Consider the following 23,855-nt stretch of genomic DNA (forward strand, 5'->3'; position numbering starts at 1 on the left):
ACTTGCAATCCTCCTGTCTCGACTCCTGAGTAGCTAGAATTATAAGCATGTACCACCACATGATTCTTGAAAGAGTGTTGCCTCTCAAATCAGCTGTTGTCTTTTCCCACTCAGCTGTGTCTAAGGCCAGTCTCTACAGGCTCAGTCTTCCAGGTCGCAGAGTCATCTGCCTAGCAGTGAAAAGCACTAATGAGACAAAATATACTTCCAACAAATTAAGACCTTGCAGACAGTGAAGGTCACTGTCTTACAGCTTCTAAGACTCTGGCCCCCTAAACCAACACTTTAATCTTAAAATTTGAGTACAAAACCAGTTATGGCGCTACATACCTATAATCCCAGTGACTTGGGAGGATAAGGCAGGAAGATGAAAATTTTGAGACCAGCCTGGGCCATTTAGTGAAACCCTGTTTCAAAATCAAAATCAAAAGTAAAAAAGGTTGGGGATGTAGCTCTGTGATAAAGCACTCCTGGGGCCAATCCCCAACAGCTCCCCATAGAAAACTGAGTAAAGAGTTAAGACTAAGATTATAAAGAGCCTGGTTTCAAGGCCTGCCCACCAATACCTGTTTAGACCAGTCTCTGTTTCTTTGGGCCCCATTTCTCATATGTATGATGACCTCCACAATAACTAGTTCTACGACCCATTATGGAGACTAATTTTAGAGTCTACACACATTCCAGTATCTCTGCTCAGTTTCACACTACTGTCTCCTCACTTTTTAAATGAGGTAACTATTTTAAAGTTGAAAAAAGAGATTAGAATCTAGGAAGCCTGTTCTGAAGTTGAGGCTCTGCTTCTAATATGCTCTAAATTGAGACCAGTCCCTTAACTTTGAGCCATAATTTCCCTTGGCTCAGTTTCCTCCTTTATAAAATGGTCTAACTGTCAAGATTAGGTTGTTTTTTTTTTTTTTTTTTTTTTTTTTTTAGTTCTGGGGATTGAACCTAGCACCTATGGCCCAGCCCCAGCCTAAGTGCTCTTTATTGTTCAAAACAAAACTCATCACCTTTCCCCAAAAGAAGTTCATTCTTGAACTCATGGTTTTCTGTTACCTGAGAATCTACCCAAGATCCTGGCCCATTCGTTATGCACCCCACTTCCACCTGTTTTAATAGTACAGCTCCAGTTTGTCTCAAGTCTCTAAAACCCAGATACTGGTTTTAGTGCCACTGATCTGACAATCTGAAGTACACACATCTGTCACGTGATCTATTACAATCACACAAACCATTTCTCTGCCCCCATTTGGTTTTCTCTTCAATCCATTCACCACATTGTTGCCATAGTTACACCCAAAAGGATAGTGATTATCCTACCACTCCCCTGTCTAAAATCCTCTGCCGGCTTCCAAAACACATTATGAATGAATACTCAACTATTCTAGACTGCAAAACCACCTTTACAGGCCCTGTCAGTCACCCTTTCCAATGTAACCATGTGCCTTTGTATTACATATCCTTCAGTTAGAATGCCCTTTTGAGTGTAACCTCATTCTCGTGGATGTAGCTCAAAAGTACCCTTTTGTGGACTGGGGCTGTAGCTCACTGGCACAGCACTTCTCTAGCATGTATGAGGCACTGGGTTCAAACCTTAGCACCACATAAAAATAAATAAAACAAAAGTATTCTGTTGATCTGCAACTACCAAAAAAAAAAAAAGGGGGGGGAGAGCATCATTTCCTACCCCAGCTTATGTTGGAGATTCTCCTTCATGCTCCTTATTTACCACCTCTTTGGCACCACTTATCAGTCTGCATATTATTACCTGTATGTCCCTCTCACAGCAGAATGTGTGGAGGTATCCACACTACGGCTGCCCTATGATAAGGGAGGAAGTCAGGCACAGCATTTAAGAGTGCAGGTTCTGGAACCAAAGTGCCAGGGTTGGAATCATTACTTCTTACTCGCTATCACCTGAACAAGACACTTAATCTTTCCAAGTCTCTGCATATGTAGCTGGAAAAATGAAGAAAAAAAAAAAATACTGAAACCTAAAGGATTTATTATGTGGGCGTTATGATGTAGGTCAAGGGCTTGGCACCCTGCCTGGGGTAGCAGTTACGGAAAAATAAGAATAAGTACATTAGTAACAGTAGTAGCAACTGTGGTAGAAATAAAATTAGCAGCAACCACTTGACTGCTTTTACCACATGTCAGGCATTGTTTGGACACCCTCGCTGCAACGTGAGTTGGATACCATCATCATCATTCCCATTTTTACAGAAAAGAAAAGTGAGAGCAAGAAAGTTTGTGTAATTGTCCCACAACCAGAATTCCAGGCTCTTTACCAGGCTTCGATCCCGCCGCCCCCCTCTCCCACTCCCCGCCCTGGTGCAAAGGATTCTCGAGCATGCTAGGCAAGCACGCTACTGAGTTACACGCCCAGCCCTGCAGGCTCCGCTTTTCATCACAGTTTGCTGCCCGAGTGAATGGCAAATGCTAGATCACTATCAGGCGGAAAGTAAATATTTGGTTAAATAAAAGAATTGCGGCAAAGCTATACTAGGAAAAAATAATCAATACTCAAGTGAGGAAATTCACTAAGCCTCTGGGAAATAAAGCATGACTCCTTTGTCTTTCCTCTTATATTCTGCCTTGCCCTGTTTCAAAACTTTACCCCGACTTGGGTACTGACCACAAGGTAAAGTAAAGGCTCTAGTAGAGATGCAAAGGAGAACTGTTAGGAAACCCTCCAGGCCCTGCCCCCAAGCCAGGACACACCCACGTCGGCCCCGGAGACCAAGGTCCAGTCCCGCCCCTTCTAGGTCTATCTCGCCTTCCTCACATTGAAAGCGGGTAGCTGCCCTTCCGGCGCGCGGTGCAGCTCACGAACCAGCTCCATAGCTTTTTCGCAGAACATGGCGGACGCTCCCGGGTCCCTCGGGCTCGTCAACCTCCAGGTTTCAAGCCAAACGGTCGCTGAACTCTCGGTTTCCGCGCACCTTTTGTTCAGCGGCCCTAAGACCCAGCTCTTTTACTCCGCTCCGCGCTTTTGGCGCCAAACATGCTCAGCCAATAGGAACGCGGTGCCGGATCTTCTGCCCTACAGCAGCCAAAGAGGGACATTTCCCTACTCTGCGCGACCGTACTACAGGAAGAACGAAATGGGAGGATTCGTTTTTTTTCTTTAGTAATGCCCAGCTGTCAGTACCAAGAACCAGCAGCATTGCATCGTTCCAGTCGGCTGTTCCTACGACTTTCTACACAGCACAGCTTGGAGTAAATGTATAGCCCGCAGATGTTTCGTTTTAGTTTTTTAAATCTTTTTTTAGTTGTCTATGGACCTTTATTTTACTTATTTATATGTGGCGCCGAGGATTGAACCCAGTGCCTCACACATGCTAGGCAAGCCCTCTACCATTCAGCCCCAGCCCCAGCCCTGGTTTTAGTTTGCAGCGGGGTTTTTTTTGTTTGATAACCCTCCTGTGTGGTAGGAAACTATGATATAATTTTTTTAATTTTATAGTTGTAGATGGACAGCATGCCTTTCTTTGTATGTGGTGTTGAGGATGGAACCCAGTGCCTTAAACGTGCTAGGGAAGCACTCTGCCACTGAGCTACTCAATATTGAGTACTATATATTATATACACCAGCCCTATAGACTTAATTTTCACATAACTTTCGCTAAAGGTAGTTAAGACTCTGGACTGATAAAGAAACCGAAGTCAGGTAACTTGCCCAAGATCACAACAAAGCTCATAAAGTCAATTAGCCATTGTAGCTAAGCTTTCCACTTTCGGTTCTACAGCACCATCCTTTGATTTTTATTTATTTTGTGTGTTTGTATTTGTGTTTTCTTTTTGTGGTACAGGGGATTGAACCCAGAAACTCTCTACCACTGAGATACCACCCCAACCCTTTTATTTTTTATAGGGAATATTTTATTTTGTCTGTACTATTTTTTATTAGAGCATTATAATTATACATAGCATTTGGGTTATTTTATTTTTGAGACAGTCTCTTTAAGATGCTGAGGCTGACCTGGAACTTGCTATCCTGCCTGAGCTCCTGAGTTGCTGGGACTGTAAACTGCATCATCGCCCTTGGTTTATGTGGCTATTTTTTGAAAAAACAATTATTTCTTTTTTCTTTCAATGCTGGGGATGGAACCCAGGACCTCACACATGCTAGGCAAGGGCTTTACCAATGAGCTATGCCTTTAGCTCTTTAAGCAATATTAATTTCTAAAAAGCAGTATTGGATTCGTTGTGGCTAACCCTAGAAATAATATTGCTTTTTTGCAAAGTAGACAAAGTACATGTTATCTGATAAAGGGAAATGGCCCATTTTAAAAAACAGTCTCTGAACCTTATCCTTACATTGAGTGGCATTTCTTCTAAACAGTAAGGGATAACTTTTTAAAATCAAATACATAATTCTATCATGAACCATGCTGTGGGATGATAATCCAAAGACAAGCATCCACAATCCTCCTCATATACCTTTTCAATTTCAGTCAGAAGTCTAATGAACTTGAGACTCACTTCCTTACTTGTAAAATGCAGACAGTAGTGGCATCTCTGAGGACTTGTGATTGACACAGTCTTTCCTTCAGGAAATATTTATGAAGTGCCTATTATGAGCCAGGCATTGGTCTGGGCATAGGTCCTTTCTCAGTTTACACTGCAGTGTGGAAAAACAATACATCATTGACAAATATATTGGTGATAAGTACTAACAAGAGTAAGCCAAGGAAGGTAAACATAGTGAAGGTGAATCTGAGGGTTTTAAGTTAAAGTGTTCAGCAAATACACAGATGTGAAAGGGAAGGGAGCAAGTCCTGTAGGTGTGAGCCATAGGAGTGCCAGGAATTGCAGGTAGCAGGAATCAAAGGTTCTGAGGAGGGGTGATTGTGGCATGTGAAGACCAGGAGGAAAGCAGCAATTGAGGAAGAGGCTGGTACCTGAGACCAGAGCCCATTTCACAAGGACCCTATGTGCCCTTTTATAAGCTTTCCATTTTATTTTGAATGAGTTGGGGAACCATCAAGGTGAGTTTAGCAAACAAGTGACAGAATTACATGTAGTGTAGAAAAAACAAATCCTATGTGGCAGCTGGGTTAAGTAGACAGAAATAAAGCAAAGGTGGAGGCAGGAGGGAGACCACTCCTGCTATTAAATAATCCAAGTGAGAGATGATATATTGGCCCAAGGTGGGGATGGTGGATATTGTGAGAAGTGGTTGGATCCTAGGAAGATTTTGAAAAGAGATGGCTGCCAAACCTTGATGACAGAAGAGAGAAATCAAAGACGACCCCAGAGTTTTAGCCTGCAGAAGTACAAAATGTAGTTGCCATTTTCCAGGAGGAAGCTTACTGAGTTAGCATGGAAGAAGAGTTGGAAGTTGTTTTGAACATAGTAGTTTGGGTGCCTGTCAGATATCAGAGATGAGATCTTTGGATAAAGGAGCCTGGGATTCAAGCAATATTTAAAGCCTTGATAAACCAGGTGATGATAACTTTACCAGCAAGCCTAGTGCCAGTGAGAAAGATTCAATACCTCTTATATATCTTTCTTCTATCCACTCTCCCTTTCTTCCTTGCCCCTCCCCCCATTAAAAAAGATTTTGTCAAAAAAAGGTGGGTGGGGGGGGTGTTTGTGACAAATAGGATAAAACAATTTCTCTACACTTTAACTTCTGGATTCCCAAATCCCCAGTACTGTTACTTCACTTCAAAGAAGTCACCTTTTAAATTCCATAGTATTTTTTTTAATTGGCAATTGAACCCAGGGGTGCTTTCCCACTGAACTACACGCCCAGCCCTTTTTTATTTTTTTGAGACAAAGTCTCACTAAAAAGACTGGTCTAGAATTTGTGATCCTCCCACCTCCGCTTCCAAAGAAACTATAGACAGTCAAAGCTAAACAACTAAATCTATGAATTAAACTGCTCTTTATCATTTCCTTTTTTCTATTTAGGATGAGTTGAATTAATACTTAATTGGATTTCACAAGTGCAAATTCATTTTTGAAATGGATTTCCTCAAATGGGTAAGTGGTTTATAAAAATCTAAAATCTAATCGTTTTCAAAGAGTAAACTGTTGCCCAACATGGTGGCGGATGCCTGTATCCCAGCAGCTGGGGAGGCTTGCAAGAGGATCCCAAGTTCAAAGCCAGCCTTAGCAACTGAGCGAGGCCCAAAGTAACTTTGCAAGACCCCGTCTCAAGAAAATAAAAAGGGCTGGGATGTGACTCAGTGGTTAAAGTGACCCGGGTTCAATCCCTGGTACCAACACCACAAAAAACAAAAATAAAATAATCAAAGAGTAAACTGTATAAGCAGCTCCCTTTTTCATATATTCGATCCGAAGGTTAAAAATATTTATCTATATATATATATTTTTTCAAACCTGCCGGGTGTCTGTAATCCCAGCGACTTGGAAGCCGAGGAAAGAGGATCATAAGTTCAAGGCCAGCCTCAGCAATTTAGCTTAGGCCCGAAGCAACTTAGCGAGACCCTGAATCAAAATAAATAAGTAGATAAATCAAACTAATAAAAAAGGTTGGGGATGTAGCTCAGTGGCAATGTCCCTGGGTTCAATACCCGCGACACCCCCCGCCCCCCCCAAAAAAAAGTCCTTTTGGGAAAACAGCAATAAATCATTAAAACAGAATTGTGATTTGTTACCGTTCTGTTCCTATAAACCTAAATGAGAAGTTACCCAGGGTTAGGAGTCAGGGACCCTGGGTAGGAAGGGGAGGGAGCCGGCTTTGCGCAGCAATTGGGGCTTGCAGGTGGCCACTTTCTGGCCGGCGTCCTCCCAGTGTTTTCGCCGTTCGGACCACTGAACTGAAGCACCACTAGGTTCGTCTGCTGGTTTCATGAACACCCAGGTTAGTCCCCTAGCCCCGGCCCGAACCCAGTCCTCTGTGCAGCAAAACCTGGCAACTCTGCGCTACCCTTACGGTGACGCGAGGATGCGGCTTCCACCGCCCTACTCCAAGATGGCTGCAGGTCGGCGCTGGGGATGCTGGGCGCGCTCCCCGAGGGACCAGGGTGGAGTTGACGGGGCGGGGAGGGGGGAGGGCGAACAGGATTCCGGCGCTGATTGGTCTGTGCTGCCGACCGGCCCACAGCGCTGGTCCTTAGCGGGCGCTGCGGCCTGGGGCTGAGATGTGAGGGGCAGCGGGCGGGCTCCCGGCGGTGAAGACTGTGAGCTGCGGCGGCTGCGGCGAGGGCGGCGCAGGCGGGCGGGCGAGGCCAGCGGGCGCCGTGGGCGGCCGGCCTTGTGGGCCGCGGGATGAGGAAACGGACCGAGCCCGTCACCTTGGAGCATGAACGCTGCGCCGCCTCGGGCTCGTCCTCCTCCGGCTCGGCCGCCGCGGCGCTGGACGCCGACTGCCGCCTGAAGCAGAACCTGCGCCTGGCGGGCAAGGGGCCGGAGCCCCGTTGCGCAGCCGACTCGGGCATGAAGCGGGCGCTGGGCAGGTGAGGCGATGCACCAGGACCAGGGAGGGCCCCCCTCACCTGCCCTGCAGGTGCGGCCCGCAGGTCTCCCCGAAATGCCACCCCCTCCCACATTAGCCCTCTGCAGAAGAACTTCCCGCCTCCCCCATCCCCCTGGTGTCCTCTTTGACCCTTCTTCAAACCTCTTCCCCTTACTTGGCCTGCAAGGAGCTCCCAACCCCCATCCTTTCCCCAGGCACCTTCCTGCGGGAGCGCTCCTACGTCCCCTTCCTCTAGTATCCTCCCTGGCGCTTCGCGCCTCCTACTTACCCACCCCGCACTTCGAATGCCTCTTTGCACCCTTACACTTTCCCAGGAGAGCCAGTACGGACCCCTTAGCTACCGGTTTGGAGCAGCACGGAAGTCGTGACCCCTCACGGGAAAGTAGCGTAGGGGGTGGGGAAGCCCCGGGACGCGCGGCACGTAAGAGGTGGGACGTGGAGGGGCTGGCGTCAGACCCCGAGAGCTCCCGGGTCCACTCGTACCTCGTTTGCATTAGCCCCCAAACCAAGCGCACTAGCCAGCGCCTGTGTGTAAGCCTGTCGGTGGTACCCTCGTCTCTCCGGTAATTCTCCGATAACTGTTATTAGAAATGGCATTCGCCGCTCAGAACTGCTGAGCCTTTGGGGAAGGATTAAATGGGCTTTGGGGTCCAGAGGAAACACCACATCCTCAACTGCTGGAGAGAAACCGATCGTTCGCTGTGCAGGTGGCTGCTTACCTTCGAAATCAACACAGGAGTTAGTTTCATCAGGAATCTTTGTAGAGTCCTGAAGTCGTTTGGGGTGTGTTTTTGTGTTTTCTCCCTTTGGGAAGAAGAATGAAAGTATATATAGCTGATTTCGGAATTGAGATAGGAGCTTATTTCACAGGGTCAGCTTTCTTTCCCTTTTTACTGTTTTCTTAATTTATTTGTTTGTGGAACCTATAATTTATGTCCATTTTGAAGCCTTGGTATTTCATGATGATATCTGATGAAGTTAGTATGTGATGTTCTCAGGTGTTTCTTTTGGCATCAGTTGGAATGCCTTTAATTGACACTGGAGCATAAAAATGTTTATTCAAATAGCCCTTAAAGAAAATGAGAACTTCAATACTTAAAAAGAACATGATTCTCTTCTATGTCAGTGGTTCTCAATCCTGCCAGCAGGGACAGGTTTAGTGTCACGTGTGAGTAAAATTATCCATCAAACTGATTAATATTTTTTGGAAAAGTTGAACTGCATTAAAAACTTGTAATTCACTTTAGCACACTTTTATTAATAGCACAAAACTTAAGTAAGTTGAAAATTTCTACCTTTGAAAAGATTCAATTGATATACAATAATGTTGGGAAACAATGCTGCCCTGACACCTTCCTAGTAAGATATACTGAAAGGATTTGTTTAATTTGGGGTTTGTATTAAGGGTCAAAGAGAAACATTCAATGTTGTTCACATCATTTGAATAATCAAAAGACTGTTAGAATAAACGCAAAACACAGAAGGAATATCAAATTTGTGTTACGCCTTGACTTCTTTTCCTGTTGCCTGTCCTAGACATTCTGTTGCTTCACTCACGCGAGAGAGACCTTCCCAGACCAGCCCATCCCTGTTTACCATATCACTTACATGGCATTATGATTGCATGCATACTTGTTGACTTGCTTTTCCTGTGCCTTCTATTCCACAAGAATGGAAGCACAAGAGAGCAGGTTGTTCTTTTCACTCTGTATCTCTAGTGCCTGCCACATAGTAGGTGGCAGAAAATACTTGTTGAATGAATGAATATCTGCAGAATAAATTCCTAGAAGTGGAATTTCTAGATCAAGGCGTGTGTTTATAACTTCAAAAGGTAAAACCAGATTAACCCTTCACAGAAGTTGTGTTGATCTGTTATATTGATGGTCATTGTAAATTGCCTATATCTCCTGTACTGGGTATTATCTCATTTTGACCTGTATCCGATAGAAGAAAATGATACCTGATTTTAATTTTTAATTTCTATTACTTCTAGGTGGTATTTTGTGTAATTATATAAGCCTACTATATGCCTTTGCAATTATTTGTCATTTTATGGTCTTCCTGCACATTTCTTTTAATTCTTTATCGTGAATATTTTCTCTTTTCTTTTTGGTACTGGGGATTGAACCCAGAGGTGATTAACCACTGTGCCACATACCCAGCCGCCACCCCCCCCCCCTTTTTTTTTTTCATTTTGAGATAGGGTCTTGTTAAGTTGCTTAATGCCTCACTAAATTGCTGAGGCTGGCTTTGAACTCCTAATCCTCCTCCTGCCTCAGCCTCTTGAGCTGCTGGGATTACAGGAATACACCACTGTGCCTGGCCACAAGATTTTCAAATATATGAGAGAAGACAATATAGTGATCTAACTTACTTTGAACAGTTCTCAATATGTAACCAAACTTGGATCATTTATCCCTCCCCTCCATTTTCTTGTAGGTTGGGGACTGGAATATTTTGAAATAAATTATTTTCTTTATAAAACACTTAACAAATAAGGACTTTCTGAAATATATATAACCCCAACGCTACTATCATAGTCATTAAACTCCATTTTTGTCCAATATCAAAATTTTCAAATATCCAGACCACAAACCCACTTCCCAATTGTCTCAGAAATGTTTACTTGAAGATCTGAGTATAGTGGCACAGCATATAATCCCAGCAACTCTGGAGGTTGAGGCAGGAGGATCAAAATTTCAAAGCCAGCGTAGGCAACTTAGTGAGACCCTGTCTCAAAATTAAAAAGGACCAGGGATGTAGCTCAGTGGTAAAGTGCCACTGGGTTCAATCCCCAATATCTAAAAAGAGAAATGTCTTTACTTAAAAATTCTATGCAATCTTTATCCTAGTTTATCTTTTTTGTTGTTATCGAAAATAGGATCCTTTATTGTATTGTATGTTCTTAGTTCTATTTATTAATTTTATAACTAACAACTAAATTTTATTGTTTCTAATAGTTTTTGCAGTTGGTTCTCTTGGGTTTTCCAGGTATACTATCACCTCAACTACGAATAATAATTATGTCCCTTGTTTTCAATATTTATGCCTCTTGTTTCTCTTTTCTGATTGCAGTGTATTTCCAGAACAAAGTTAAATAATGGACATGATACTGTGTAGCTTTGACTAGTTCCTCACCTTTTGGGGGACTGGGACTGGGGAGTTAGTGTGGCACTTTTACCACTGATCTGTATCTCCAGTCCTAGGGTTTTTTTAAACTCCTTTTGAGGCTGGTCTCAAACTTGGCAATCCTCCTGCCTCAGCCTCCTGAGTTGCTGGGATTCCAGTTATGTATCACTGCTTTTTTTTTTTTTTTTTTCCCCCTCAAGTACTGGGGATCGAACCTAGGGCTTCAAACATGCTAGGCAAGTGCTCTACCACTGAGCTACATTCCCAGCCCTATTTCCTCATCTTTAAAGAGATTGCTTTTAGTTTTTGCCATTAAGTGCATGCTGATTTTCACCAAAAAGTATGTTGCTAATATTATTTTAAAATCTCTAATAGTGGTTGAATTTTTTAAATTTTAGCATCTATGTTATGATCATAGTGATTTTTTTTTCCCTTCACTTGTTGTACGTTGTTATAACAATAGATTTTATGTTATTGAATCATTATTGCATTCCTGGGATAAACTCTTTTTGTGTATCCAGAGTCCATTTAATAACATTTTATTTAGAAATTTTGCATCATTATTTGTGAAAGTAGTGTATAATTTTCTTTTTTCTTTTGCAATACTAGGGATCCAACTCAGGACTTCTCATATGTTATGTGAGTGCTCTACCACTAAGCTACATCTCCAACCCCCTATAATTTTATTTTTTAGTGTTATCTTTATTGAGTTGTTTTATCAAGTTGTGTTTTCTATAGTTTTATTAAGTTTTCTTTGGCTGAGCTTGTGGCATGCACCTGTAGTCCCAGTCACTCAGGAAACTGAGGCAGGAGGATCATTTGACCCCAGAAGGCCAGTCTGAGCAATACAGTAAGACTGCATTCCTTGGGGAAAAAAAAAAAAAAAAAAAAAAAAAAAACAAGCAAAAAAACCCAGCTAGTAGGAAGACTGAGGCAGAAGGATTGCAAGTTCAAGGCCCTGTCTTGAACTGGCAAGTTAGCAAGATCCTGTCTCAAAATAAAAATTAAAAGTCCTGAGATGTAGCTTAGTAGTTCTATCCCCAGTGTGTGTGTGTTGTGGGGTGGGTGTTCTTTCTCCAGTTTAAAATACTTTTGAAATTATCTACTTGTTTGTTTGTTTGTTTTTTTAATTTGGTAGAATTACCTGTAAAACTACCTAAATCTGGTGCCTTTTTAGAATATAGCACTTAGATAACTATATAGTTTCTTTGAGACCATTGGTCTGTTTAGATTTGCTATCTCTTTCTGGGTTTAGTTTGAGTGGTTTATGTATTCACACACCTCTAATCCCAGTGGCTAGGAGACTGAGGCAGGAGAATTGCAAATTTGAAGCCAGCCTCAGCAATTTAGTGAGGCCCTGAGCAACTTAGTGAGACCTGTCTCAAAATAAAAAGGCTGGAGATGTGACTCAGTGGTAAAGCAACCCTGGGTTCAGTTCCCTGTACCAAAAAGAGAGAGAGATAGAGGGAGAGAGAGGAAAAAGAAAAGAAAATCATCCACTTAATCAGCTTTTAATCAGATTTTTTCCTTCTTATCTGGGGCTTATTTCCCTAGTTTGGTCCCTGTTTATGTACTTAGGCTTTCTTGCCTTATTATTTTTTTTTTCTTTCTTGATTTAGGCTGACTAATGATACATCTAATATATAAACACTAAAGTTTGAAATATATATGTGTGTATATATATATATGTGTCATGTATACTCTATCTCCTTTATATACGTGTATCCCCCCACCTCCATAGTGGTTTATTATTTCTGGGAGAGCAGGGGCTGCCCAGAAGTGCAGAACATGTTCCATCTGCAGGGGGCAGCAGCCTCCACACCTGGTCCTGATGCCGACTGGCAGGAATGTGACCCCAGGCAGCCAGGTCTTCTAGTCTTTCCAGAAAAGGGTAACTGGTTTTTGTTTTTGTAGGGTTTTGTTTTAATTGTGTTTGTGTGTATTGTATCACCATCATTTTTAATATTGTTGGATAATTCAAATTAGAACAACTTTGAAAGTCAATAGCCCAGGAATTTTTTTGTTTTTTTAAATTTCTGAACTGAAAGGTAATTTGACCCAGGGATGTTTTACCTCTGAGCTACATCCCAACACTCCTCTCCCCCACGCCTCCTTTTCTTTCTTTCTTTTTTTTTTTTTTTTTTTAAAGACAGGGTCTCACTAAGTTGCTCAGGGTCTTTCTAAGTTGCTGAGGCTGGCCTCAAACTTGTGATTCTCTTGCCTCAGCCTTATGAGTTACTGGAACTACAGGCATGTGCCACTGTGCCTGGCCTGAAAGGTAATTTTTAAAAGTAAATATGTATCTAAGTCATACATTAACTCTGTACTCCTTGAGAAGATGAACTATTATCTGGTTTGGTTTGGTTTTAGGAATTAAACCCAGGACCTTGTGCTAAGCAGGTGCTTTATCATTGTATTAGGTCAGATTTGTTGTGATGAAGTACTTGAGAAAAATCAATTTTAAAAAGGAGGAAAGATTTATTTTGGCTCATTGTTTCAGAGGATTTAGTCCAGGGTCACTTGACTCCATTACTTTGGTCCTGTGGTGGGTCAGAACATCATTGTGGGAGCACATGGCAGAGGAGTGTTCACCTCTTGGTGACTGGGAAGCAAAGCAGGAGAAGGTAAGGACAAGGTCCCAATATCCTCTCCAAGAAAACCTCCTTCTTTCCCCAGTGACCTAACTTCCTTTCACTAGGTCCCCCCTCTTAAAGTTTCTACCACCTAGCCACATGGAGTGGTGCAAGCCTATAATCCCAGCTGTTTGGGAGGCTCAGGTAGGAGAATCAAAGTTTGAGGCCAGCCTGGTCAACTTTAGGAAGACCCTGTCTCAAAATAAAAAAGGACTGGGGATATAGTTCAGTGTTAGACCACCTCTGGTTTCAGTCCCCAGTACCTCTACCACCACCAAAAAAGTTTATCACCTTTCAATAATGCCATTAGCTGAGGACCAAGCCTTCAACCCATGCCCTTTGGAGGACATTTAAGATCCAAAGCATAATAACCACAGACCTGTATACTCCCAGCTCTAGATACTAGTTTTGCTTTGCACAGTGTCAGTTGTGAGAAGGTGCTGGGCAAATGAGGAATTTTGTGGACTTCTCCTTTTCTTTTCAGTAGCTCTGGAATTTTTGGGAAGGTGCATTGAAGGTACAAGTTGTCTGATTTGGACCCTGAGCTAAAGTCATGAGATGTGCAAGATCTGGGTATCTCAGTCAACTGGTCTTCACCCTTCCAATCCCAACCTCCAGGGCAGGTCAGATTGACCAGATAGTGAGTTCAGTGAGCTGCATGGGAGGTACCAGATCACTCTTCTGGTGTAATACCAAAGAACAGTCATCACCATGGTTCTTCCTTGACCCAAAGAAGGGACTTCATCTGAGGCTGCTAATGCTTCACCATAACAGAAAGGCAGGTGGCTGAGGTTAATGCCTACCTCCTCCTATAGCTGTCCTGAGGTATGATAGTCAGGTCACCCTCCAAGCCATTCCCATGTGGTATTTCCTAATCCTTGCTTCACAGATTGAGGAAATGAGAGCAGATTTTCAACCAGCTATTTCAGCTAAAGTCTGCTTTATCCCTCTCTCTTTTTCTTCTTTACTCAGAGTACAGACTAGGACAAGACTGTGACAAGGAAGTGGGCAAACGTAGTGTCTCAGCCAGGCCCCCTGAAGTAGATCAAGTTGGGAAGTGGTAGACCCACTTAATATACCTTGTCACAGCCACAGTCCAGACAGGGGCCTGGGACTTTAGAACTGGGTTCTGGACTTAAGTCTCTGGTTTTATTAGGGCTTTGCGTCCTATATCAGTGATTGGTTCAAAGTTCTTTTCAGCCAACACACGCCCTCCTTTTCCAAGGGAGCATCTACCTTTTGTGGTAACTTTTGCAGACAGGCGTACTGTGGGAGATACTTTTGGGCAGACTGAAAAGAGGCATGGAAGATGATCACCTTGTCAGGTGTAGGCTGATGAAGATGGGACCTCATCTCATATTTCTGCTCCTCCTTTCAATAGAACACTTTTCCTCTCAAAATGAAGTCTTCAAGAAGAATGTGTACTGGAATACAATTGTGAAAGATGACAGATTAAGTCAATGCTTTTTCACCAAGAGGTGATACCACAGAAATTTTGTGGTATCACAGAAAGTTTCAGTGAGTTTGTGCTTTGCCAGTGGGCTCTTTAATTGTGGAGAGGGAATGCATCATTTGCCTTCTCCTAAACTGAGGGCCAGTAACTGGAGTGTCAGGTCAGAGGGGCCAACCAACACAGAAAGGAATGATAGCTAGAAAGCCTTGACTGAAATAAAATGTCCCATTCTTGGAAGGATCTAACATTTCGGTTTGGTTGCCATTGTAGTATGATTTCATGTTTTAGAGGAAGCTTGCATAGCAAACTGGGTTTCAAAGGAGTGTTTTCAGAATCTGTCAGTTGTTTAAATTTCTCATTTGTCTCTTCATCTGTGATGTAGGGATAAGAATGTCTTTCCTGCAGGATTGTGGTAAGGTCTAGGTGTGTGAAAAGTTCCCACCAGCAGTGAGCCCTCTGTCAGTGGCATCTTCTAGTGTGATTATCCCCATTATTACTACTGACATTACAAGCTAAGGGAATTCTGGATGTTATAAAGCCATTAGCACTATATCAGGAAGGATTTACTGCTTCCCTTTTATGCCCCAAGTTATTAATCTGGCTTCTCATAGTCATGCATATATGGTTTATCGTGATCCATCAACATAACTTTTAATACTAGGGCAATTTTAACTATAGTCTTTAATCAACATTTTTTTCAGCCACTCATTCAACACAGTTTGAATACCTATTATGTACAATAATACCTGTGACTTCTGAAGCCACAGCAGTGACCGCAGTCTGTGTTCTCATGGACTTTACATTCTAGTGAGAGAGACAGGTGACAAATGAAGAGAGATGTGATATGTCAGATACTCCAGGCACTAAGGAGAAAAATGGAGCCAGTAGAGGAACATCTTTGGACTGGGGACCATGGTGGGGTGTGTGGTTTGGGTGAGCAGGAGGCCTTTCTAACAAGGAGACACTTGAATGGAAGCCACTGACTGCTTTAGAGCAGAGGAATAACATGATAGGTTGTATGTATTACCATGTCACTCTCGAGTCTATGATAAGAACAGACTGGGGGCAGGGTGAAAAACGAACTGGGGCTCTTGTCATCCAGGTAAGACACTATGAGGGCTTGGACCAGGCTAATAGCCGTGAATGTGAGAAGAAATGTGGAATTCAGGATGTTATAAAGGACATACCAACAGAATTTACTAATGGCTTAACCGGAGGAGTATAAAAGAGACAGAAGAGTCATATTCACAGGTTTTTTTCTGAACAATGAAAAGAATAAAGTTGCCATATACTGAGAAGGGAACTGCCTTAGTACATTGTCCGATGCTATTACAGAATACCACAGACTGGGTAAATTAAAAATAATTGAAGTTTATATGGCTTATGGTTCTGGGAGACTGGAAAGTCCAGGATCAAGGGACTACATCTTATGAAGACCTTCATACTACATCATTATATGGCAGAAGGCATCACATGGTAAGGGAGCACTTAAGAAAAGGCACGAAAGAGCAAGAGAAGACCTAAACATCCATGAGAGAATTTGCTTTTATAACAAAGTCACTCCCATAATATCTAAACTACTCCCAGTTGTAGCATCATTAATGCATTCAGGAGGGTGGAGGCTCATGATCTTAATACCTCTTAAACATCTCACCTCCCAATACCATCCCAGTGGCAACTGAATTTCCACATGAGGGGCTGGGGATATAGCTCAGTTGGTAGAGTGCTTGCCTTGCAAGCACAAGGCCCTGGGTTCAAATCCCCAGCACCGCAAAAAAAAAAAAAAAAGAAAGAAGAAAAAAAAATTTCCACATGAGCCAGGTGTGGTGACAAACCTCATTCAAGCTACTCAGGAGACTGAGGCAGGAGGATCACTTGGCATCCAGGAGTTTGAGGCCAGCCCTGGCAATATAATGAGACTTGTCTCCTTAAAAAAAAAATTTTTTTAATATGAATTTTAGAGGGGACATATAAACAGTAGTATTTTATTCCAGTGGTCCCAAAAGTCTTAACTCAGTACAACAATAACTCAAAAGTCCCACGTTGAGAGTCTCATTGGAATCAGTTATGGATGACACTGAAGCACAGTTCATCTTGGGGCAAATATCCTCCAGCTATGTGCCTGTGAAATCAAAATAAGTAATATACTTCTGAAATACAATGGTGGGACACAGGATAGATATTCCCATTCCAAAAGGGAGAGAGCATCAAAAAGAAAGGAGTAACTGGTTTGATAGAAGTCCAGAACTCAACAGAGAAAAGAACATTAAGTGTTCACCCACTCCCTCTTCCCAGACTGGGGATTGAACCCAGGGGTGCTATACCACTAAGCTATATCTCCAACCCTTTTTATGTTTTATTTTGAAACAGGGTCTTACTAAATTGACCAGGCTGGCCTCCAACTTGTGATCTTATCCTCCTCCCTCAGACTCCCAAGCTATTGGGATTAAAGATGTGTGCCACTGTACCTGGCTGCGCAAGTCCTAATGCTAGAGAATGATTTCCTTTGACGTCATGTCTTACATCCTAGGCACATTGGTGTGGGGATCATGCCTTCAAGGCCTCAGGCAACCCTGCTTCTATGACTTTTTTGGATTCAGCAATTCTCGGGACTTGAAGTCTTCTGCTGGTACACTGATAGCTCTATAGTTGTAGGATCTTGGGGGTGGCCCTACCCCTGTAGCCTTCATTAGGCATTACCCTAGTGGGGACTCTATGGTGGCTCTGCCCCCATGACGAGACTCTGGGCACCCAAGCTATCTACAACATCCTTTGAAATACAGATAGAGAAAACCTTGTCCTCAGAGGTTATTGCATTCTGTATTTCATTAAGTTCCAGGAAACAGACATGAGGTCTTTTTGCCACTTTATAACAAGAATGGCCTTTACTCTAGTTTCTAATACTCTGTTTCTGTCTGAGACTTAAACAGAGTAGCCTTTACTCTTCATTTCCACCAGCATTCTGATCACAAGCACTTAAGCAAAGTCTCTGCAAGTTCCTGACTTTGCTTACAGCTTTCTTCTGAACCTTTGTCAGAATTACTCTTAATGTTCCATTTATGGCAGTGTGGCCTTTTTCTAGCTTACTCCACCCAATTCTTCCAGCTTCTACCCAGTTCCAAAACTGCTTCCACATTTTCAGGTATTTGTTATAGCAACAGCCCACTCTCATTATCAATTTTCTTGTTATCAGTCTGTTTTCACTGCTGTACCACTGACTGGCTAAATTATAAACAACAGAAGTTTTATTTGGCTCCTTGTTCTAGAGGGTGAAAAGTCCAAGATCAAGGGACTGCTTTTGGTGAGGGCCTTCATGTTACATTACATAATGGTGGAAGTCACAGTCATCACATGGTGAGAGTGAGCACAGGATGTAGGGCTGGAGCAAGATTACATGCGCCAGAGGGAACTTGCATTTATTTGTATCTATCTATATTTTTTTGTTTGTTTGTTTGTTTAGTAGCAGGGACTGAACTCAGAGGTACTTAACCACTGAGCCACATCCCCGGCCCTTTTTATGTTTTTCTAGTTTTTTATTTTGTTTTGTTTTTGGGTTTGGGTTTTTTGGTGGGTTTTGGTTTGTTTTGTTTCATTTTTGGTACTGGCAATTGAACCCAGGGTTGCTTTACCACTGAGCCATATCCCCAGCCTTTATTTTTTTTAATGTTGAGACTGAGTCTTGCTAAGTTGCTGAGACTGACCTCAAACTTGTAGTCCTCCTACCTCAACCTCCCGAGCCACTGGAATTACAGGTATGTGTCATGACTCCTGGCTACCCAAATGGTTTTTTTGTTTGTTTCTTTGTTTTTTGTACTGGGATTAAACCCAGTACTGTTTAACCACTGAGCCACATCCCCAGCCCTTTTTAAATTTTTTTTTTATTTAGAGATAGGTTGCTTAGGGCCTCACTAATTTGCTCATACTGACTTTGAACTTGCAATCCTCCTGCCTCAGACTCCCAAGCCACTGGGATTACAGGCGTGTGCCACCACACCTGGCCACCCAAATGTTTTGACTGTACTTTTGACAGAGAGAATACAGGTATGCCTAGAGATGGTCAATCTGCTCTTTTTTCTTTTTTTATTTGTTTTTTTGTACTGTGGACAGGGGTACTCTGTTCTTGAACTACACCCCAGCCCTTTATATATTTTTATTTTGAGACAAGGTCTCACTATAAGTCCCTGAGGCTGACCTGGAACTTGTGATCCTCCTGCCTCAGCCTCCTGAGTTGCTACAATTACTCTGACATTTTTATGCGTTAATTTATCTTTGGAATATACCATAATTTAGCCTTTTACTTTACTGACAGAATGGAATGCAAAGTGACATTACTGGCCTGCCAAGCTATCTAGAGATAGAAAAAAAAGAAATTTCCAATTTGAGGGCACAGGACACTTTGAAAGGGCATGTCATGGCAGAACCTACAGGAAGGGCAAAAAAAAAAAAAAAAAGATTGCCATTCTAGGATATTTGATATTTGGTTTAGAGTTCCTGTAGGAGGAGACTATTATACCAGTGCAGGCCCAGGCCCTCAAGAGAAAATTGAAGGAGGTTGTATAGAACCCAGGAAGGCATCTCCACTTGTGAAGGACCAGGAGATGGCCATCACCATGGTGAAAGATGTCTTCTGAGGGGCTACTTCTCTCTCATTCTATTCCTTTCAGTTTACTTTTCATGCGATTTCAAAGTAAGAAAAAATTCTTTATAAAACTTGAGGCTGGGGAGATAGCTCAGTCGGTAGAGTGCTTGCCTTGTAAGCACAAGGCCCTGGGTTCGATCCCCAGCACCCCCCCCCAAAAAAAAAAAAAAAACAAACTTGAGACAGAGGAAGATAATGGAGGAACTGAAACTCCCCCTTGATAATTGCTTTTAACAGTGTGGAATATTTTGAGAGTATTGTTTGCATGTTCTTTCATTTATTTAACAAATATGTTCTTTCATTTAGCCTTCTTTGAAGGCTAGAGGATGTGGATAAAGTGTCACACAGAATAGGACTAGTCTCAGCCTCTGCAGAACTTATATTCTCATGAAGAAGAAACATAGTCAAAAAGGGAGCTCATAAACATACACCAAAATTTCAACATGGTCAAATGCTATAAAGAAAAATAAAGCAAGACAGGAAATGTAGTCATATGTAAAGCCATTGAAAACAAGCTGTGCTGCAGTGGGAATACTTTCTGCCAGCAAAATAAGGCCTTCTCAAGGTAGGGCACCCAGCTGTTAAGCTCTGCCAAAATCCTCATGAGTTTTTGTCTTCTTCTTTGGAACAAAGAGACATTTATGGATTGTTCTTGTATGTTTTATTAAGCCTTAATGTTTTCAATTCTGTAGAATAAAATTGCTCCTAGGACTGACATTGTTGGAATAAAGTTGTTAAGAATTATACCTGAAAACTAAGACAGTTTAATTCAACTATTAGTCTTAGGCAATGAGTCTTGGCTTTATTCTTTTGTTACTTCTGAGAGAATGTAATAGAATAAGATGACGAAGCAAAACAGTTTTCTACCACCATCTTAATGATCACAGTAATGGGATTGATGAAACCTGGTTTTAGAGACATTTAAAAGGATAGATAGAACTCCTGCTTCTGACCAACATGGAGAAATGTTGAACTGAATTTACCCTGAAATAACCAAAACAATAAAACAAAAGGAGACAAAATACATAAAACAAAGTTTTCAAAACTTAGCACCAGCCAACAAGGAACAGTAATCTCTGAGAGGTGGGACAAATGAGATGAGCCCTAGGTTTGTCCCAGCTGACTGTCTTGTGAATTTTTCTTGTTGCAGCCCAGGAAGGGAGAAACAAGCGTGGAGTCCTGGTGGACGCCCCAGTTGTGGATATGGAGCTAAGTTATGCAAACATGGAGACCTAGGTGGCTAGAGTTTATAGGACCAACTACCAGATCTTAGAGAGTGGCACTATTCAGCATTTGTGTGTGAAGAAACCAAGACTGGAGGGGGTAGGGGGACTGCTTCAGAAGATTAGAGGGGATAGTCCCTGTTTTCTATAACAAGACTGTAATTCAGGGGGCACATCATGCTTCAGTAGTGGGAAATAATTAGCCCTAAACCACTTATGTTAGGTCCACCTAACTAATCATAAAAGCAAGGCCCAAAAGAATCAAACTGCTCTTAAATAAATACATCCTCGAATGGGGCTCAATAATATTAACAAAAATATAAAAATATCCAACACACAACAAGTAAAATTCACAAGGTCTAGCATCTAGTCAGAAATTACCAGGTGTGAGTTGGCTCAGGCTGCAATAACAAAAGTACCATAGACTGGGTGATTTAATGACAGGATTTTAGTTTTTCACAATTCTGGAGTCTGAAAGTCCAAGATAAAGGTGTAAGCAGGTTGGTTTCTTCTGACACCTCTACCCTTGATTTGTAGATGACCATTTTCTTCCCAAATCTTCACATGGTCTTCCCTCTGTGTGTGTGTTGCCACATTTCTTCCAAAGATTAGTTATTTTGGATTAGGGTCCACTCAACTGATGTCATTTTAATGTAATTACTTCTTTAAAGATCCTGTCTCCAAACATAGTCTCATTAAGAGGTTTTGTTGTCTAGAACTTCACATGGATTTAGTGGAGGGCTTATTTTAGCCAGTAACCCCAGGCACACAGAAATTCCAGAAATATGGGCCATAATAAGAATCAATGAATGGAAACTAACCCAGAACTGACACTTTAGTATCAACCAAGAAGAATATTAAAACAGCTATTATAACTCTATTTAACTGTGTATATAACTGTTCAAAAAGATAACTAGAATCATAGAAGATGTGATACCCAAGTAAAATTTTTTTCCTTCCACATTTTTTATTGGTGCATTGTGATGCACAATGATGGGATTTGTTGTTTTGTATTTATACATGTACACAATATAACAATATAATTTGTTAATACCACTTAGCACTTCCCACTCCCTCTCCTCCTACCAAATAAGATCTCTAAGGATGAAGACTGTAGTATGTAAGGTGAAATATGGATCAAAGGGGATTATTGGCAGATTAGACACTGAAGAAAAGAGATTTAACTGTCCACAAAATATAGGGGAAAATAAATTTTAAAAATTTCAAAAGCTTCATTAAACTGTGGGACAAGTTTAAGCAGCCTTTTATATAAGCAGTTTGAATCCCAAGAGAAGGGAAGGAGAGTAAAAATATTTGAAGACTTTGTGGCCAGAAACTTTCTATCTTGATGAAAACTATAGACCACCTACTGAGAAACAAAATGAATCTCCTTCCCAAGAAATGTGAAGAAAACTATTCACCCTATTCACCAAGGCACTTCATGATCAAATGCTGAAAATCCGATAAGGGAAAAAGTACTAAAAGCATCTGGATGGGAAAAAAGACATTACATAAACAAGAACAAAGATACAACAGATTTTTTGACAGAAAAAGTCCAGCTGAGTAGACAGTGGAGTGGCATCCTTATAGTGTTTAAAGAAAAACAAAATTCACCTAGAATTGTTTATCAGGGGAAAATACTTTTCAAAAATGAAAGCACAGTAATGATGTTTGCAGACATACAGAAGCTGAAAGAATTTTTCGCCAGCAGACCCACACTGTATGTAATTCAAGGGATTCTGGGTGTAGTAGATCAGACATATAATCCCAGCTACTCGGGAGGCTGAGGCAGGAGGATTGCAAATTCAAGGTCAGCCTCAGAAACTTAGTGAGACCCTAAGGGAAGGGGATATAGCTCAGTGGTAAAGCAGCTCTAGGTGCCCCTCCCAAAAAGAAGAAACAAAGGATGACCTTCAGGCAGAAAAGAAAATTATACTGGATAAAACAACTGAATCTTCACAAATGAAGAACATTTTTAGAAATATTTGCATGAGAAAGTGTTTTATACTATTTAAGTTTTATTAAATAAGGAAACAATGTGCTATAGGGTTTATAATGTATATAAAAGTGAAATTCATGACAACAAATGCAAAGTCTGGGAAGAAAGTTAAAAATTTCACTAAGATATAGAATGTAATGAAGATGAATACTGTAACCTTATGACAACTAAAAAGAGTTTTTAAAAAAAAAATTTTAGTTGTTAATGGACCTTAATTTATTTATATGTGGTGCTAAGAATCAAACCGAGTGCCATACACATGCTAGGCAAGTGCTCTACCCATGATCTACAATCCCAGCCCCCCAAAATAGTTTTAACAGATAACCAAACAAAGGAAATAAAAAATGTTTTCACTATAGAATGGCAGCCATGAAGAATACAAACAATAAATATTGGAGAGGATATCAGAAAAAGTAACATTTTTACACTGTTGTTGGGATTGTTAATTAGTTACAACCACTGTGAGTATCAGGTTGGAGGTTCCTCAGAAGACTAAGAATGGAACCACCATATGAGCCTGCTATACCACTTAGTATTTATCCTAAAGAATTAAAGTCAGCATACCCATGTTTATAGCAGCCCAATTCAGAATAGCCAAACTACATATTTTAGTTAACTTTTTCATCATTATGATAAAAAAGAAGTCCTGAGAAAAACAGTATAAAGTAGAAGTTTATTTGGGTCTCACAGTTTCAGAAACTTTGGTCCCTAGAAGGCCAACTCCATAACTCTGGGCCTGAGGTGAGGCAGAATGTCATTGTGGAGGAGAGCACCTCAGGACATGGCTACCAGGAAGCAGAGAGCAAGCTCTGCTCACCAGGGAGAACATATAAACTCCAAAGCAAAGTCTCAGTGACCTGCCCACTACAGACACCCTACCTGCCTATAATTACCACCTAGTTAATCCGTAGCATTGAATTAATCCACTGATTAGGTTAAAACTCTCATAATCTAACCATTTCATCTCTGAATGTTATTGCATTGTCTCACACATGAGCTTTTGGGGGACACCACATATCTAAACTGTATCACTATGGAACCAGCCTAGGTGTTCATCAGTGGATGAATGGATAAATAAAATGTGGTGTGCATATATATATATATACGTACACACAAGGGAGTTTTATTCAGCCATAAAGAATTTGGAAAATGGATGGAACTGGAGAATATTATGTTAGGTGAATAAGCCAAATTCAAAAAATCAAGGGTGGTATTTTTCTGTCATGTAGAAGCTAGAGAGGGAAGGCAAAGGTAGTGGTGGGGGGAAAAATCTCATGAAAATTGAGATTAGTAGAGTAGAGGAAAGGGAAAGGAAAAATACTGGGG

At 41.5% G+C, this 23,855-nt stretch overlaps 2 protein-coding genes across 7 annotated transcripts in view; one reads left to right on the forward strand and one right to left on the reverse strand.

The window, feature by feature from the left end:
- LOC306651411 (DNA replication complex GINS protein PSF1) overlaps window positions 1-8,659 on the reverse strand; it is a 37,876-nt gene extending 29,217 nt beyond the window's left edge. Inside the window, exon 1 of one of the 6 annotated variants that reach the window (XM_079123977.1) lies at window positions 2,789-3,408. In XM_079123977.1, coding sequence (XP_078980103.1) covers window positions 2,789-2,863 — 75 coding nt within the window. In that variant the 5' untranslated portion in view covers window positions 2,864-3,408. Of the gene's footprint in view, window positions 1-2,788; window positions 3,409-6,632; window positions 6,905-7,721 lie in introns of those variants that run through there. The other 5 variants (XM_079123979.1, XM_079123978.1, XM_079123981.1 and 2 more) reach the window with 5 other exon arrangements.
- The window catches only part of ABHD12 (abhydrolase domain containing 12, lysophospholipase), a 91,937-nt gene continuing 75,146 nt past the window's right edge, over window positions 7,065-23,855 (forward strand). The window contains exon 1 of the mRNA XM_079123673.1: window positions 7,065-7,433. Coding sequence (XP_078979799.1) covers window positions 7,246-7,433 — 188 coding nt within the window. The 5' untranslated portion in view covers window positions 7,065-7,245. The remainder of the gene's footprint in view (window positions 7,434-23,855) is intronic.

This window comes from Sciurus vulgaris, assembly GCF_902686455.1.
Source record: "Sciurus vulgaris genome assembly, chromosome: 2".
Taxonomy (NCBI): Eukaryota; Metazoa; Chordata; class Mammalia; order Rodentia; family Sciuridae; genus Sciurus; species Sciurus vulgaris.